Source organism: Periplaneta americana, chromosome 7, assembly GCF_040183065.1.
Source record: "Periplaneta americana isolate PAMFEO1 chromosome 7, P.americana_PAMFEO1_priV1, whole genome shotgun sequence".
Taxonomy (NCBI): Eukaryota; Metazoa; Arthropoda; class Insecta; order Blattodea; family Blattidae; genus Periplaneta; species Periplaneta americana.
This window is the reverse complement of record NC_091123.1, coordinates 88,822,042-88,842,076: the sequence shown is the minus strand read 5'-3', so window position 1 is coordinate 88,842,076 and position 20,035 is coordinate 88,822,042. Positions and strand designations below refer to the sequence as shown.

Genomic DNA, 20,035 nt, shown 5'->3' with positions numbered 1-20,035 from the left:
TTATCCTCCCATCTACGTCTCGGCCTCCCCAAAGGTCTTTTTCCCTCCTGCCTCCCAACTAACACACTATACACATTTCTGGAGTCGCCCATATGTGCTACATGCCCTGCCCATCTCAAATGTCTGTCTTTAATGTTCCTAATTATGTCAGGTGAAAAATGCAATGCGTGCAGTTATGAATTGTGTAACTTTCTCCATTCTCCTGTAACTTCATCCCTTTTAACCCCAAATATTTTCCTAAGAACCTTATTCTCAAACACATGTCACTGTTTGTTAACAGAAAACCACAATTTAAGTCACACGGAGTTAGTGTGCACTCGAAGTTGGTTGCTTGACTGTTGTCAGCCCATTTTGAGTTCTGTGGATATAGAGGGAAGAATTGGATTGGTGTCGGGTAGAGTTCCCGGGTAGCTCAGTTGGTAGAGCATTGGTACGTTAAACCAAAGGTCCCGGGTTCGATGCCCGGCTCCGGAACAATTTTTCCCTCGAAATTATTCAAATCAACTTTACAGGGAGTTATACCTGAAATCTTGATTTGCACCCTTAATATCTGTTCCTCTCTCAAAGTGAAAGTTCAAGTTTCACAATCATACAGAACAACGGTAATATAACTGTTTTATAAATTCTAACTTTCAGATTTTTTGTCAGCTGATAATACAATTACCATACTAATATCATAGTTTATATTTGTATCATTTTTCGTATTAATGAAAAGTTGCATTAATGTTTCAAGAAGATAAAAAATATTCATCATTCATGAAAATTTCAATATTGCCCATTATGTATTTGTTCGTGACTGAAATAAGATTATTGTCAAAGGTAATATATTATACATTATAGTCAATCAATCGATCAATCAATCAATCAACCAATCAATCAATCTCCTTAATGTATCCAGCTGTTTGCTGACAACATAAAGTCCACTGTAGTCTATTCAGTTTTTATTTTTCATGAGAAATGAGAGGTATTTTGATCGGTGTTCATTCAGATGCCTGTTACTAGTAGCCAGAGTTGGGGTGTAGTCAGTATATACTGCAGGGCTGTGTCTTCTGCAACTGGCATTGATGATTTTAATTTGCTTTTTTTGTGGTTTATTGATGGACAGTATAGAAGAATGTGTTCCAAATCTTCATCATGATTATTACACCACAGACAAGTAGGATTTTCAAAAATGTGAACTCGGTGTAGGTACAATTGTGTGACAATGTGACCTGTTCTGGCTCTTGTTAAAAATGTTGACTGTAAAATTTTTCCTTTGTCAGAAGAGAGCCAGTTGTTGATTCAATAGTCAGCTGTCAATCTAAGTTATCAGTATATATCAAACTTGTATTATCAAGATTCATACTGAATAACTGTGCAGAGTTAAAGCTGTTATTTCTGGCTGCTTACACAGCATAAAAAACAGTATAGACGTGCTATATGTGCCAAGCATGAAGTGTATTGGAACATGGCCATCAAACGATTATGATTGAAATTTTTTTAATAATCATTTACTGCTATGCAAAGTAATATTTGTCTTACGTGAATTTGTTACATTAGCACATACAAAATCCATTGTTTGCAAACAATTATAATCTTCTGTAACTTAATGCCATTGCAAATTGTACAGGATAATAATTTCTAATTTTATTTAACCATAATGACTAATATGTATTTAATTCCAGAATCAGACAAAAGATCTGGAGTCTGATGATGATGATGATGATGATTATGATATTCCTCCTCCCACCTTTCAACTTGTGAAGACAGAAGTTATTGATGATATAGAAATAGATACCGATGATACAGCAGATGAAGCAGATGATGAAGCTATGAGTTCTGGCACTGTGAAGAATGAGCCAGAAAGCTTACATTATGAAGATTTAAATGACTCTTCTCTGTAAGTCCTGTATGTTGCTTATGCCCTAGTTGAGACTTACCGGAGAGAACTGCATTGGTTGGACTTCTATTAATTATACTTGAATTCATGTACCGGTACTATCTATACACAGTGAGTCCCAGCGAATGTTCCAGTGTTTCTGTCAGCTGATCGCTCCACATGTTGGCTGTGCATTGACTCAGCTAAGAATAAGTCAAGTTTATTCTCTTACATTGTATTATGTTTTGCAATGGTTACATATTCAGTACGTGAATGTGTATCATATTTTTAACACATTCATATAGAAAAAAGAAATTGTGTAACAAAACAAGGAAACATTTTTAGACGTAAATTTCCTGGTTTCTCAGTACAATACTACATTTTGTATATAGGTTCTGTGAATGACCAAAAAAGTCAACTACAACCCTGTATGCTTACTGAAGAAAAACTGGATGAAGTAGAAGTTGATTTGCAATCTAGTCCTAGAGTGATAGTTTTTTTCAACAATGTGAATTACGGATCACACAAGGTTGGGTGATGTTTCCAGCAGCTACTGTGAGGAGGGTGAGTAGGCCTACTGAGTTATAAATGGATAGCTCAGAAGCCAATCAGTGTAAGTCACTAAATATCCAAGTCTGAAATTTTGGGCTAGAGGGATTCTTTATGATACATTTTTTCAGGAGCATATTCAATTAAATGAGCAGTATGATTTTTAACTAGAAGAGAGCTTCTGAAAAAATCACATAACATTTCAGTGGTCATTCAAAATAAGTGAAGAAAATTTTATACCCTGGTGTTGAGACTCGTGTATTTGAATCAGATTTTCTGCAGTCATTGTAACCTATAACTTCAGCTAAATTTCAAGTGAACTAACACACAGTCAAATTAATTCGAAAGTTTTTTTAATTCATTTTATTTATTTACTTCCTTCACCCAACTTTTCAAATTACAGAGCAGACTAAGATATTACATACAGACAGTGGCGTAACTTTTTATAGCTGGGCTCCCCAGCAAAAATGATAATCTGGGTCCCCTTTCCTTACTGCCATTTTTTTTTTTTTTTTTTCATATTTTCATAATTTTATTTTTTACGTCTAATTTGAATAAAACAATTTTATTTAACATAGCAAAATACTCCACTTTTAAACAAAATTAAGTGAACAGAACTGAACAAATTTAAATGATATAACTACTATTTTATTAAGACTATAATTACAGAATAACGTGAAGCTTAGTTCAACAAGTGCTTTTCCTTCTGGCTTTTTGAGAAGCAAATGATTCAATCAATTCATGTAGAACAAGTCTTTGGGCCTTTTCACATTCAATACTTAATACACTGAGAGCACTAAGTCTTTCTTGAGTCATGGTACTGGAACACTGGATTCGTTCCACCACAGGTAGTTTGTGTTTGACTGCTTGGTCGAAATACTGAGTCTATTTTAGTCAATTTCGAAACAGATTTTTCAAGTTTTTTCCTTTTACGTTTTTCTGCACCACTTAAATGTTCATAATTACTTTTAAAAGGTTTCATTGTCACAAAACACGAGAAAAATGATGAATTAAATCTAGTAACAAGCAGACGTGTTGCTATACAAAACTTCTTTACTTCAATGTGTGTTTACTGTTTATATGCTGCAACTACGGCTGGCAACCTGATGACATGAAAATACACCACGAGAAACAATGTCTCCATCCATAAAAATCATTCTGTCACATTTTCAACATTGACGTCACTGCAATATGGTTGTGGGCGAGTCTACTGAGTCAATCAACAGGGGTGTATAATGTGAAGTACTGCCAGTTGGATCATTGTATGCGCATCCTCGGGTCCATTGATGGGGTCGTTACCACAGATTTCCATATGCCAGAGAGTAAAAAGAGTGGCTATGTGTTATGGAAAATAATAGTATGGGCCTTGAATTAATTTGAACTCATTTCCAAATATGCGTCAGTAACCACTGAACATTTTCGGGTTCCCCTGCAATGCGGTGATGTAAGTTATGCCGCTGCATACAGAGCATTCATTTCAAAACTTCCCTGTCTAAATAACTATATAATTTAAATAGGATTTAATTAAACAAAAAAAAAAACACGTCAATTTAGATATTAAGGGGGAAGTTTAAAACTAGTCTTAATTGCATATTAGTTTTCACCTCCTTATCCCTAGTCACCCCCATTTTGAAATTTCAAGTATCTTGTGATACTTAAATTTTAAAGAGTATGCAATTGTTTATACACCTCATTCATTTGTTTTCGCGTCCTTTGTTTTCTTTCGTCGCCTGGCAACCTGGATTGTTGTTATTGCTGATTAGAGCTGAAGAGAATAAAGCTACAAAAATTTATTGAGCATTTCATGTAATAGTTGTGTTTATGTATTAAATTATTTTAAAATGGTGTATACTCTTCAAGAGAGAACAGAAATCATCCTTATTGATTAAATTTAGGAAATTACATAAAATAAACTGTTTTCATCCTACAATCAACTGACAGTAACAAAAATGCAGGTTGCTGGGTGACAATAGAAAACAAAAGATGCGAAAACAAATGAAGGATATGTATAAACAATTGAATACTCTTTAAAATTTAAGTTTCAAAAGATAGGGATGCCATTTAAAATTTCAAAGTGGGGGTGGCTGGGAGTGAGGAGGTGAAACTTAATAGTCAGTTAAGACTGGTTTTAAACTTCCCCCTCAGTATCTAAATTGACGTGTTCTTTGTTTAATTAAATTCAATTTAAATGTTATAGTTATTTAGTCTGGGAAGTTTAGAAATGAACATTCTGTATATTAATATGAAATACAGAGAAAATATCGAATGAATTAACAAAACGAAACTAAGAACAAGAGATACAATAAACTGGCAAATAGAAAAACTGAAATAGCAAATGGGATATCACAACACTAAGTTTAATTGTTTTTAATTCAGATAATTCTGGAAATGACCATTCAAAAGTCGATATCACTACCAGTATTTCTGCAGATACCCAACAAAGATGTGATCACATGATGATACCGATGTCTATTGTGATTAGCAGACCTACAATTAGACTTACCAAAAAGATGTTTGAAAAAAGTTCAGTGGACAAAAACAGTAAGTCAGTAATTTTTAATGTTTTTTGCCTCCAATAGTTACATTTATTACTTAACACTTATGTAAGTATGTATGAATTTACTTAAATTATTGTCACACATGAATAACTAATCAGTTAATTTTTAAATCTTGTAGGATTTTGGAATAAACAATCATTTTCTCTTTTCCTCCATTTGATGACTTACACTGATTGGCTTCTGAGCTTTCCAAATATAACATAGTATCTTAGTAATCCATCTAAGCATCATGAATTCTCGGATGCAAACAAGAGCAGTAGCATGGGGGTCCTGGTGCTGAATGACTGACAGAAACACTGGGAATGTTTGCTGTGACTCAATGTAGTTACTTACTTACTTACAAATGGCTTTTAAGGAACCCGAAGGTTCATTGCCGCCCTCACATAAGCCCGCCAGCGGTCCCTATCCTGTGCAAGATTAATCCAGTCTCTATCATCATACCCCACCTCCCTCAAATCCATTTTAATATTATCCTCCCATCTACGTCTCGGCCTCCCTAAAGGTCTTTTTCCCTCCGGTCTCCCAACTAACACTCTATATGCATTTCTGGATTCGCCCATACGTGCTACATGCCCTGCCCATCTGAAACGTCTGGATTTAATGTTCCTAATTATGTCAGGTGAAGAATACAATGCGTGCAGTTCTGTGTTGTGTAACTTTCTCCATTCTCTTGTAACTTCATCCCACTTAGCCCCAAATATTTTCCTTAGCACCTTATTCTCAAACACCCTGAACCTATGTTCCTCTCTCAGAGTGAGAGTCCAAGTTTCACAACCATACAGAAGAACCGGTAATATAACTGTTTTATAAATTCTAACTTTCAGATTTTTGGACAGCAGACTGGATGATAAGAGCTTCTCAACCGAATAATAACACCGAGAGTCATTTATATTTGTTACTGTTGCTCCAAGATATTTGAATTTTTCCACTTCTTCGAAGGATAAATCTCCAATTTTTATATTTCCATTTCGTACAATATTCTGGTCACGAGACATAATCATATACTTTGTCTTTTCGGGATTTACTTCCAAACCGATCGCTCTACTTGCTTCAAGTAAAATTTCCGTGTTTTCCCTAATCGTTTGTGTATTTTCTCCTAACATATTCACGTCATCCGCATAGACAAGAAGCTGATGTAACCCGTTCAATTCCAAACCCTGCCTGTTATCCTGAACTTTCCTAATGGCATATTCTAAAGCGAAGTTAAAAAGTAAAGGTGATAGTGCATCTCCCTGCTTTAGCCCGCAGTGAATTGGAAAAGCATCAGATAGAAACTGACCTATACGGACTCTGCTGTATGTTTCACTGAGACACATTTTAATTAATCGAACTAGTTTCTTGGGAATACTAAATTCAATAAGAATATCATATAATACTTCCCTCTTAACTGAGTCATAAGCCTTTTTGAAATCTATGAATAACTGATGTACTGTACCCTTATACTCCCATTTTTTCTCCATTATCTGTCGAATACAAAAAATCTGATCAATAGTCGATCTATTACGCTGAAAACCGCACTGATGATCCCCACTAATTTAATCTACGTACGGAGTTAATCTTCTCAAAAGAATATTGGACAAAATTTTGTACGACGTCAACAAAAGTGATATTCCTCGAAAGTTACGACAGTTGGTTTTGTCCCCCTTTTTAAAAATAGGTACAATTATAGACTCCTTCCATTGTTCTGGTACAATTTCCTTTTCCCATATAGCAAGTACAAGTTTATAAATTTCGCTATATAATGCACTCCCACCCTCTTGTATTAATTCTGCTGGAATTTGATCGATACCTGGAGACTTGTACTTTTTCAGATTTTCTATCGCAATTTCGACTTCTGAAGGCGTGGGTTCGGGTATAAATGGCTCAGCAGTTTGTATTTCAATTTCGTCCCGATCATTTCTATTTGGCCTATGTACATTTAGTAGTTGCGCAAAATAGTTTTTCCATCTGTTTAGGATTGATGGAGAGTCTGCAAGCAAGTCACCATTCTCATCCTTGATCACGTTTACCCTTGGCTGATATCCGTTCTTAAATTCCTTTATACCCTTATATAAATCTCGAATGTTTTTATTCTTACTATTTGTTTCTACCTCATTCAGTTTTTCCTTCAAGTAACCTCTCTTTTTATTCCTAAGTGTACGACTTGCTGTAGTAGATTAAAAAATTTATTTTGATAAATATTGGTATACAAAATGCATACAGACAACATAATATTATGTAGCAGAAAATTCTGACAGTAGAAAATGAAAATAGCATTCATTAAAACTATATGAACCTACTTACCCTTCCAACTACTCCAATAAATTTAATAGTGTCTTTTAGGAAACTCTGGCAGTAGAAATTGGAAAACAGCAGATATTTCTATACATGACGTCATAATATGCATAGTTTACTGGGGAATGTCGACATGGGTAAAACACTGGAAAAACAATATTACAAATGACGGTATAATATGACACTATTTTGTGTAAATTATTGAAAAATTATTTTAATTCATTCATTCATAGTTTTCTGCCCAAGGGCAGGTTTATCACTGCAAACCCAGCATTCTCCAATCTTTCCTATTTTCTGCCTTCCTCTTACTTGTTAGTCTCCGCATATAATCCACATATCTTAATGTCATTTATCATCTGATAGCATCTTCTGCCCTGAACTCTTCTCCCATTCACCATTCCTTCCAGTGCATCCTTCAGGAAGCAGTTTTTTTCTCAGCCAGTGACCCAATCAATTCCTTTTTTTCTTCCTGTTCATTATCAGCATCATTCTTTCTTCACCCACTCTTTCTAGCACAGCTTCATTTCTTATTCTGTCTGTCCATTTCACATGCTCCATTCTTCTCCACAGCCATATTTCAAATGCTTCTATTTGCTTCTCTTCACTTCGTCGTAATGTCCATGTTTCTACCTCATACAGTGCCACACTCCATACAAAGCACTTCACTAGTCTCTTCCTTAGTTCTTTTATTATCTTCGTATAGCCACTTAAATTTGAAGGAATTAGGATCTGAATAAACATTGAACTACAAAGTACCAGAATATCTGGAAAAATAATGTTGCTAGGATGTCTGATACACAATATCCAAAAACAATTTTAAAATTATGTCCTTAAAGGGAAAGGTCTCTCAGTCACTCCCACAAAGGATGGATAGAAAACTCAAGACTGTAACAGACCTTGACGACGACAATGGCAACTATGACTACAACCACAGTCTAGTATATACAGTCACGAAGCTCACAAGGGAAGTATCACTCCCTGCATGCCGAAACTTCCCTCGAAACTTTAGCGACATAACCGATGTGCTACGAGAAGACCACGTGCAAAATTTTAGCTGCCTGTTTTCACTGCAAGGCCCCGAAATCGAAGCTGGAATCCTTCTGTGGTCAGACGATAACGCAACGGAGCTGGACATCCCTGTCTCACTGGTGAGCGGAGTGGAGTGAGCGTGTGAAATGGAGTAAACTCTCTCGCGTCCCATGGTGTCATTGAAGCATAAACAAGAGACAGAAGTGACTCGTATTGATTGAATGTTGAAAAAACAATTCTTTTCGGCCACATTGTTTTTTCATAGTTTCAAGACAATAATCCACAGGTACTACAAATTCAGGAGGTCGTTCTGTGGTGTATATGCTTGCAAACCAAGATTATAACCCGGAATCGTGGAGATGAAAATTGAAAATGAATAAAGGATTGCAATTTAAGTATGGTGTCCCTACATAAAACTTAGGCGAGAATATCTTCGCGTGTCGCTATTTTTTCTGTTAAGCAGTGGTAAAGCACTTTCCACTGCAGGAAGAAGAACTTATCAAGCGGTTGGGTTTTTCTCATAGTACAAAGAGGAATCTGGAGCAATTCGATGGTCTTCTAGCATGTTCAAAACCAACAAATAGTTTCTCATACATAAGTTTTTTTATGTTATGTGGGATGTGTCGTTATATTTTTCATCTGCTTCTTCCATAAATATAGTTGTCACTCTGATGTAACGTGACGGAAGTTCCTGTGAAAGTATGATATTGAATGGCGGTTTTTACCAGGGGCGATTTCTCAGGGCATGCTATGCTTGCTACGCAAGCCCAATATTTTCGTAGAATGTGTATTTCTCAAAATGGGATTACGTACATTAAAATTTATTTTGATATTTGGGACATTGTATAGGCGTAATACCATCCACAGGTTGCACACCACAAGTATCGCAACGCTTGCTCGTTTCTCGGAGCTACAGGAAAGACGTAGAAATAGCGAGAATATGATGCGCGCGCAAGTGCCTTCCTCCTTAGTCCGTCCTAGGCGCACATGCTTCTGTTATGTGTTGTTTGAAGCTCTGGTCCGAGAGCTAAACCAACGACTATCTAACGTTACACAGAACAGTACTGACAGCGGGAATGTGCTGTGCAATGTAATTGTATGAGCGGAATGTGTATGTTAGCTGCTGCATGTATTATTAATTCTTAAACATTAATTTTAAGTATTGCAATGAGTTCGGAATTATGTGTTATTGAAACCTTATTATTAAATCCGATTTCCCGAAGGACTATTCAAGAGAAGACAGACATTATAGAGAATACATGCGCTTGTTCAGTGCAGCTCAATACAACAATGTGCGTTGGTTGGCAGTGTCGAAAAAAACTAAATAAACTGTTTTGTTGGCCATGTTTGTTATATTATATCGAAATTCTACATTTGATAAGCGAATATGATCCATGACTCATAATGATTTCATAATTATAAAATAAATTATTTAGGCTATGTGGTCTGATTATTTTTATTAATTATGAATTATTATATCCTCCCATCTTCCCCTATGAATAAAAGAGCAAGCCTAACTTTTGTGACTAGCATTCGCCCCTGGTTTTTACCACATTCATTCAGCCAGAATTTCACAGCTTTCCTCTTGTAGTCCATGCTGACACATTTACATTTTTTTTTTACAGAGGTTGGGACATAGCTTGAACTGAACGATTTGTAGGGGGACTGACTGTTTGTATCACTGGCTTCTGGAGATTCACTGTCTGACTCGAATATCGAACTCGGACCTGCAACATTACCTGTGGCAGGAGCAAGGGTCTTGCGATCGCTATCACTGTCACTTGAATCACATCACTTCCTTCACATACATCGAGAATTGTCTCCTCATACCGGTCCACTCCTGTACAACTATTTTCAGTCAGTTCAATCATGAACTGGGCCATTTCCTTTTTTTTCGCGTATATGTTTCCCGATATTCTTACGGAAATAACTCGTGGCGAACTCATATAGATTAATCGAATAATTTACGTCTTGTTCAGTGAAACTCATTGCAACAGTTCTTTCTTATACAACCCTCATCATCGTACTAGATACATTAACCCTGTAGTCATCCGCTTGTATTACTGACCTTGATTCACATGCTTCTGTTCGCTGCTGGTTGCAACCCGTTCCACTGGCTTGCACACAGGAAGGGCTGTTTATTTCGGGGCCTTGCAATGAAAACAGGTAGCTAATATTTTGCATATGGTCTTCTCGTAGCACATCGGTTATGTCACCAAAGGTTCAAGGCAAGTTTCTGCCTGCAGGGAGTGATACTTCCCTTGTCAGTACATAGTAAATACCGTATGCATCCATAAATAGTTGCTAACCACTAGGATCGCTACTATCACCTCATTATAGACAATGCAAAATAGTACCGGCACAGCCTATTGTTCCTAGCACCCTCACAACTCAAGCTTCGCGACTGTATATATTAGACTGTGCTACAACTGCGACTACGAAGATGATGACAACAATAGTTAGAAATGATGTGAGATGTCTTAATTTTGGGATTATAGGGAATATCTTTTGTGTATAACCTAGAAAACGAAAGTTCATCACATTATTTAGTTATATATTAAATGATTTTATTTAGATCTGTCTTATGAAAAGTAATTTTAAAAATTTAAACAGTAATATCATTCACAACAGGATAAGGGAACAGAATTGTTATGAAATATGTAAAACATATAAAACATATAACGAAAAAGTGTGTGTTACCTCAGTGATACTTTTTTTTGCATGAGTTAAAGTGACAAATACAACTAAATAGGCCATATATTCGCCAAAAATGATAATTTACAGAAATTTATTATCATCTATGGATTTCTGGGTGGAGATTAGTGTAGGTAAAATGACAATAAATTAAATATACTACAATGGAATGCTGAAGGATTAACTCAAGCAAAAAAAAAAAAAAACTCAACTGAACAAATATTTAAGTCAAAACATCATTGACATCAAGAAGCAAATCTAACATATGACCATATCTCATATGTTAGCACAAACTAAAGAAAAACAAAAGTTGTTGTTGTCTAGTGCCTTGCATCTGGCAATGAAGCCATTAGCAGTCGTGCTTTCCAATACTTTTGAACTGTAGTTTCTTCTGATCTTAATGCTTCACAGGTCTTCAAGAGAAAAACAAAAGTGAACACGCTAATTCTTTGTGGATTCTGACAAAGAAAGAGAAAATTAACAATCAAAATTTTTGTTCAAAATGACCACCACCAGCTTGAATACACGCCTCCAGTCTGCCATGTAAAGATTGCTCACATGTTCTAACATGTCAGCAGGAATTTCAGCGCAGGCATATCATCTTGTGTAGTCGGTATTTCCTTGTAGACAGTGTCTTTCAGTTTTCCCCACGGAAAAAATCTAAAGGGGTCAAATCAGGTGAACGGGCCAGCCAAGGTGCAGGTCCTCTTCGTCCAATCTAACGATTTGGAAACAATTGGTGAGACAGTTTGTAGTACGTCGTGCACTATGGGCCAGACAACCATCATGTTGATACCACAAGTTCCTCCTAGTCTGCAGTGGAACATCATCTAACATCTGTGGAAGTTGGTCTGTTAGGAGGTTCAGATACGTTTCCGAATTTAGTGTTTCTTCCATGAAAAAAGGGCCTATGAGCTAATGGTTCACTATTCCACACCACATGTTTACACTCCATGGACGGACGTTCTACTTGATGAAGCCAACAGGGATTGTCTACAGGCCAATAGTGCATGTTTCTGAGGTTAACATGACCATGATTAGTAAATGTTGCTTCGTCACTAAACAAGATACATGACAAATCTGGAGTATCATGTCTTAATGCCCATGTACTAAAGTTAACACGATTCTCAAAATCGTTTCCATGCAACTCTTGTTGAAGAGAGATGTGATAAGGATGGAACTTACACCTATGGAGAATGCGAATTACACTTCGTTGACTCATGCCACTTCCTCGTGCAATTGCACGGGAACTAATAAGCGGATCTACTGACAACAACCAGTACATTAATTTGTCCCTTTTCTCCAGTCACTAACAACGTTTTCTCGGTGTTACACTACCTGTTTCACGTAATTGGGTGAAGAAATTCATAAATAATTGTCGAGATGGTTGACGTCTATTGGGATATCTTTCTGCGTACACTGTACAAGCGTGAACAGCATTCTTCCTACATTTTCAATACATCATGAGAATCTCGACTTTTTCTGCGTTGGGAAATACCATCTTCTACGCACGTCCTATTTCTTGAACTATCCCAAAGTAACTGACAAAGTTGCAATGTAATCAGTGTACAGAAAACACAATGTCAACAAACATAACAACATTGTAGCCTAGCAACTAAGCAGTTGAATGGGACAGACAACTGTTGGTGTTTACAATTTTCAAAATACAATTTCTTGTGAATTATTTGATCTAGAATCCTGCAAAAAAAAAAAAAAACATTTACATTCTAATTTACTCTAGTTTTATTTTTTTCATGTCAATAGGCATTGTTCCATTTAAAAAAATGTATGTTATGTAAAAAAAAGTACACTTTGTCATAATTATTAAAATCTGTGTATGGGCTACAAATACAGCCCTTGTCTATAATTCATCTCTGTGAAAACCGCACATCACAGTCACCTTCCATTTCAGAAATATTTGCTGTGCAAGTTTTAAGAGACTCACTCTGTATATCATCTGATATCTTCTTCTGCTCCGAACTCTTCTCCCATTCACCATTCCTTCCAGTGCATCCTTCAGTAGGCAGTTTCTTCTCAACCAGTAACCCAACCAATTCCTTTTCCTCTTCCTGATCAGTTTCAACATCATTCTTTCTTCTCCCACTCTTTGCAACACGGCTTCATTTCTTATTCTGTCTGTCCATTTCACATGCGCCATTCTTCTCCATATCCACATTCCAAATGTTTTTACCAGTATTCGTTTCTCTTCACTTTGTCGTAATGTCCATGTTTCTGTGCCATACAATGCCATGCTCCACACAAAGCACTTCACTAGTCTCTTCCATAGTTCTTTATCCAGAGCCCTGCACAAGATGGTCGTTTTCCTATTAAAAGCTTCCTTTGTCCGTCCAATTAATCTCGTGTGTATTTTGAGCATTTTAAATTTTTTTGCGTGGAGGAATTACCAGTCAGTTACACAACCTCCTCATTGAAGGACCGTGTTTGATTTTAGAGTGAACTTCCCTTAGACAATTTTATTGCCTTCACTATGGCTAAGGAGCTTCATCCGCCCTCCCCCATGTAACCCTGTGGGCTGGACCCTTAACAGATGCTACCTCCCCGGATCAGGAAGACCTGTAGCTCATGAGGGCAGGGTAGCTACTCCCTGAAGTGAAACTGCCTAATTTGAGGGTGTCCATTATCACCGACTTTATTTAATGTATACATTGACAATGCCATAACTGAATGGTAGAATTGTTTAAATACAAATTTTAACTTAGGTACCTACTTTAACTTTAAATACCCTCATATTTGCAGATGACCTTTAAATACTCTCATATTTGCAGATGACCAGGTGATATTGGTAATTCTGAGAATGATCTACAAAGGGCCTCCCAGCTATTGTGTGATATTATTTGAACTTACAATTTAGAAATCACAACAGAAAAGACTGAGGTAATGGCATTTGTTGGAAAATATCCTAAAAGTTAAAAAATAATAAGAGATAAGATTATAGAACAAGTAAGCCATTTTAATTACAGATTTAATCAGGTGTGCAGAACAATAAAATGGACTTTGACCAGAAGAGGACGAAAATACACACAAATTAAGTTTTATAAGACTATGGCAGTGCCAATGTTGACTTATGGGTCAGAGAATTGGACATTAAATAGATCAGGAAAGAGAAACATAGAGTCGACAGAAATGAGATTTCTAATAGTGGTAGCTGGATACACATGAAGGGATGAAGTTAGCAACTTCGCAATAAGAGAAGAATTAAACATTTTTAATTTAGAAGAATTGATTAGTGATAAATAAAAAATGGAAGTGGAAAGATGGGTTCAGAACAATTGACAAAACAAGTGATGTTGTACAGGTCATGAGGAAAGTGTGATGTGGGGCGTCCTAGAAGAAGATAGAGGGATAATCTTGTGAGACCAGAACGGACCTCTGGTCCAACTTGTGGATGATGATGATGATGATGATGATGATGACTTCCTGGCAGCAGCTCATGTTACTGCATATAGTACACCCCAAGTATTTGAAACTCTCTACTTGCTCTACTACCTCATTTAGAATCTGCACGTTTACCTTCTTTATTTTTCTTCCTATGACCATGATCTTCGTCTTGTTTGCACTTATCTTCATCCCATACTGCTCACAGCTGTCATTTAGTTCCAGGAGCATATCCTTTAATATCATCTCCTCTTCTGATAACAATGCCATATCATCAGTAAATCTTATGCACTTTACTCTTCCTCCTACTATCACTCCTCCCTTGTTCTGAAAACAGTTCTTTACTAACTCCTCCAAGTAGATATTGAACAGGGTAAATGATAAAGGGCATCCTTGTACTCCTCTCCCTATTTCACTGCCTTCTGACATTTCTTCTTCTAACCTGACTTTGATCCATTGATTCATATAAAGGTTACTAAACAGTCTTCTCACTTTCCAATCCACACCAATTTTCTTTATGATCCCCATCAGTTTATAACTATTGCTAATTATGTTACCCAATTAGCAATGGAAGGAAAGCAGTAAAACAATGAAAAGCTATCACTTATGTCAGGGGTCATTAGCTCGAAGCTCTATGGAGCACAGACTACCTGCTCCACTACTCCAACGCTGCATGGTTTAAAGAGCGGAGAAGTGGTTTTAGCAATACCATGTCGTAATTTGACACACTCACAAAATACAACACCGGCAGTACAAACTGATTTTTGTATATTATTATTATTATTATTATTATTATTATTATTATTATTATTATTATTATTATTATTATTAGACCTACTGTTATTGTTGTTATCATTATAGTAGTATTAATGCTGGTAACATTTTATTACACATTTTTAATGTAATTACACAATCATCTCTACAGTGACAGTACTGGTACATATATTTTGTAACACGAATTGATTTACTACTGTTATTGTTGTTATAATCATAGTAGTATTAATGCTTGTGACAATTTATTACATATTTTTAGAGTAATTAGACACAATCATTTCTGTAGTACTGGTACATATATTTTATAATACGAATTATTTTATATAAATTTCATTATTATTATTATTATTATTATTATTATTATTATTATTATTATTATTATTGCTATTACAAAAGAAGTGCTGGGGCATATATGAAGGTATTTTTTTCCTTTTCTGAATTAGGGATTAGGGAACGGTAGCTAGGGGTAGTTTAGGGACGACCCTTCAGCACTTCGGCCGGACTGAGGCCTATTGTGCACCCCAAATTATGGGATGAATGAGGTGTACCAGCCCACCGGCTGCATGAGACTCACCCGCTCACTCAATAGATCCCTACACCCCCCCCCACCCTAAGTTCATACTGCCAAGGTAACCAAGCAGCACAGGATCCATTCCAATAGCTCTTCCAAGGTGTCGAAGTCAGGTTGGTCAGTTCGAGGATTTGAACTGTGGACCTCCCAAATGCGAGTCCCATGTGGAATGTATGAGCTACCTCGTTCGGTTTCTTTTTTTGAAAATAACATTTAATGAAACCATTGATACTAAAAGTAAACCTTCTGTCACAAACTGTCCTTCACTGAAGGGCCACAAGGTTTTTGTAGTGCAATCTTATAACTGGCTCGAATAGCAGATTCACTTAGATGTACATATTTCTATGAAAATAAATTAATAACATTCTACTGTCATCTACGTATAATCTATTAATCATTAATAATCATAATAATCATTATTATAATGTCAATTAAATATCCAATACAAATAAAAGGTACTGTGTGCTTAATAAATTGTCTAGACTAATTAGGATTTATCATGAAATTATAACATAATATGTACTTACATCATCAAACATTACTTTTTAAGCTCTTCAAGGATCGCTATCCTTTTCTGGCGAAATATTTTCCATACTAGTTAGCATAAAAAATCGATTAATATCAATGCATCTTAATGAAATATTTTAAAGATTCAATTTATTTTGCCACATTATTATATTCAATAATTGAATAGGCTTTTCCCCACGAATGGTTGAAGCCAATTGGTGTTGATGTCTACTCTTATTTGTGTTGTCCTCCATTGCAAACACTTTCCCAAGTAGGATGCACGTGAAACGTTATTCCAACTGAAGTTCACTGTGTATGTCGTCACTTTCCCCTTCACTGCTCTGAATGCTTCTCCCACCCATTCAAACTGTCGAGCAAGCTTGCTCCGAGCTGATGATCCCTGACTTACGTGGTGGGTGCAAATCAAAAAATTTCGCCAATGTTTTGATAGAACCATTGGCGAGCAAAAAAATTAAAAGAAGAATGAAGTATACTTTTAATCTGTATTTTTCATATTTGATTATTATGTACAAATATCTACATCGAGTTTTAATGTAAAATCTCATCATTTCTTAAATCATCGTTTTGGTTTCTTTGACACTAGTATCTGCAAACACAAATTGTTTACAATTATGTACACATCTTTATAATGATCATGACACAAGCGTATGTATGATATTTTAAATGAAAATGTCCTTTCAGTAGTTACTTAATAACAAAATAGTCAAGCAGGCTCCTGTTACATGTTCAACTCATATTTTAATACCTACTGAAAGCATTTTTATAAATTCTCTATTGTATGTAGAAATTGAAACTTTGTTAAACATATGAATGATGAATATTTTTTTACAATGAACCGACTAATCTGTGCAACTAAACATAATTATCTTATAAAAGTAATATATGTTCTTGGAAATGACTTAGCTTGTTTGTGTGTCTTCTAGTTTAGGTGTTTTTATATTACTTTCTTAGGCGTACTTATTCTCATTTCAGATATATTGGACATACATCTCCTGTCCATGGCAGCAATAGTGATGGTTCAGAGTTTATTACTAGCGAATCTTATACAGAAGACGATTTAAGGGATGGAGATATTCTTCCCACAAATGCAGTTTGGATTAAGGAGCCATCTACCCGTTATTTCTGTGATATATGTGGCCAAGGTTTCGTAATAAAACATAGTATAACTCAACACAAGCGTAAGAAGCATGGTATTCATCCTTACACGTGTGTCTTATGTTCACAAACATTCCCCAAGAAGCAGGATCAACTTCGACATTTGCAAAGCCATTCTGGACCAGATGGATTTGAGTGTGAATCATGCCCTAAAGTGATTCCTGGTATTGATGCCTTCCTAAGACATCGCAAGATACATACCACGGAGAAGAATATTCCATGTCTGACTTGTGGTATGTTGTTTCGTACGACTTGGGAGCTGCGATCCCATTCTGTAACACATTCTGATAGCCGACGATTCTCTTGTACTGAATGCGGTCAGGGATTTGCTGTAAAGGCACGATTACTCGATCACATAAACAGTCACACAGGATCTCGCCCTTACAAATGCGAGATATGTGGAAAGACATTTGCTGCCCAGTCAGGTTGGAGTAATCACTGCAAGCTACACACCGGAAGAAAACCATTTAAGTGTGAATACTGTGATAGAAGTTTTGTAACCAATGCTAATCGCCGGAAACACGCACGTACACACACTGGTGAGAAACGTTACGAATGCTCAGATTGTCATAAGAAGTATAGTGCTCCTAACTCCCTGGCTATTCACAAGCTGCTGCATACGGGCAACAAGCCCTACGAGTGTGATGTTTGTAATGCTGCATTTCGGTGCAGTTCACAGTTGGTGAATCATCGACGTATTCATACAGGCGAACGTCCATACACCTGTGATCTGTGTGGCTCTGCCTTCTCCCAAGCAAGCAATCTGAATACCCACAGAAAAACTCATGAGAGGTACCAAAAGATGTTAGATGAAAAGGTGCAGAAGATCCCTCACATAGAATACAGAAAATCACAAGAGCAATACCAGAAAATGTTGACTGAGAAGATGAACCAGTTGTCTCATGTCGAACAGCTACTTAGCGACTGACATACTGCTCAAAATGAAAACTTACTAGAGGGAAAAAAAGACTTGAGCATACTTCCGGTAATTCATCTGATGTAAACAAAAAACTTCCAAGACTGATGTTATCTCTCTCTCTTTCTTTTTTTCCTTCTTCTCTTAAAACTCTATTTAAATTTCCATGTTGGAAGCAGAAGATCTAGTCTGTAGCTTGAAATTTCAAAGACTACATTTCTGAATTAGTATTTTAAGTTAATAATAAGTACAAGAACATTTTATGAAAATGTTTTACAAATATCGTAAGTAGAATAAGTTTTACAAACGATGTTACTAGACATACGTATGTACAAAGATAATGTACAACAGCAAATGGAATAGTACTAGTGTAAAAAGTTTATTTTGTTTGTTTTGTTATTGATATATTGTTAGAATATCATAAAACAAGAATGATCTAGTTATTGAAGAAAAATTTAGAATGCTTCTTATACATATATGTATACGTAATTGTTCCTTATTTCTTGACAGTTGTAATAATGCCACCTAATAACTTTTCATCCATGTCCTGTAAAATGATTGTTCTTTCCACTGTCACACTTAAAGCTGTTTCAGAATTTTTATTGCTGCTAGAAGTAAACAGTCAGAGCATGTGAAGATGAGCATTCTCCTCTGACTAATTCCAGAGCTACAAGGATAAGATGCATGCATAAGATTTCAGCTTTGAAATACATAAACATCCATGTTATGAGATAGTATTTAGCTCTTAAAATTAGCAGACACTTGTTTTGATTTAACATATCACTTTCTGAACTATTATTTTGTATGCCTTATATGATATAACATTTTTCATTTATCAAATGAATTTTGTGGTTGTAGTGTAATAACTGAAAGTCCAATTTTCTTAGTAAATGGAAAGTATACCTTTAAAATTCTGTAGGAACTCAGTTTAATATTGCTCTTTATTGGGATGATATTTTCCTGTTCCATATTCGCCTGCTCTTCATTATACACATTATAGATTTAGACATCAGCAGTACTGTAGGTGAATGAAAGGAAATTAAACTTATTCAACTTTTACATCTGTGCTTCCCTGCGGTAGCAAAGTGAGAATCAATAATACAGACTGATCCTATACAATTCTGGCTTTCAGGTAGTAGCTCCCTGCAAAGCAGGTTTGGATAATTTCAAGGAAAAATTGTTCCGAAGCGGGTATCGATCCTGGGACCCTTCGCTTAGTGCGCAAACGCTCTTCCAACTGAGCTACCCCAGGAACTATACACGACACAGTCACAATTTTTCCTTTGTATCCACACGACTCAAATGAGCTGACAAGACGCCAGAACTCAACTATGAGTGCACACAAATGCTTGTGTGACTTAAATTGTGGCTTTCTGTTAACGTACACAATTTAACTATAATTATGTGTATATTTTCCGCCTATGCTTATCATACATATGAGTGAATTAATTAGTCATATTTTCTCATTAACGTTTTCGGTACGTAAATTGTACCATCTTCAGATGTTTGTATATGATACTAATTGTTAACCAAGCCTGTGGGTGCATGTATCTAGACTTAAATTGTCAGTGTTTTTGTGCATGCTGTGCGATGCCGGTGAAGTGTTGTCATGATTACACAAATGATCACTTAACTCTTATATACTATTTGCTGGTGCAACACTTTATCAAACTTAAATTAGAATGTTTCAGTCGTTATTTAAAAAACACTATTTAAAAAACACACTATTTTAA

The 20,035-nt window shown here is 35.9% G+C and overlaps 1 protein-coding gene across 2 annotated transcripts in view; it reads left to right on the top strand.

Moving 5' to 3' along the window:
- The window catches only part of LOC138703270 (zinc finger protein 79-like), a 61,456-nt gene extending 41,781 nt beyond the window's left edge, over positions 1 to 19,675 (top strand). Inside the window, exons 5-6 of one of the 2 annotated variants that reach the window (XM_069831014.1) lie at positions 1,665 to 1,879; positions 17,204 to 19,675. In XM_069831014.1, coding sequence (XP_069687115.1) covers positions 1,665 to 1,879; positions 17,204 to 18,314 — 1,326 coding nt within the window. In that variant the 3' untranslated portion in view covers positions 18,315 to 19,675. The remainder of the gene's footprint in view (positions 1 to 1,664; positions 1,880 to 17,203) is intronic. The other variant, XM_069831015.1, reaches the window with a different exon arrangement.
- The last annotated feature ends 360 nt before the right edge of the window (positions 19,676 to 20,035 follow it).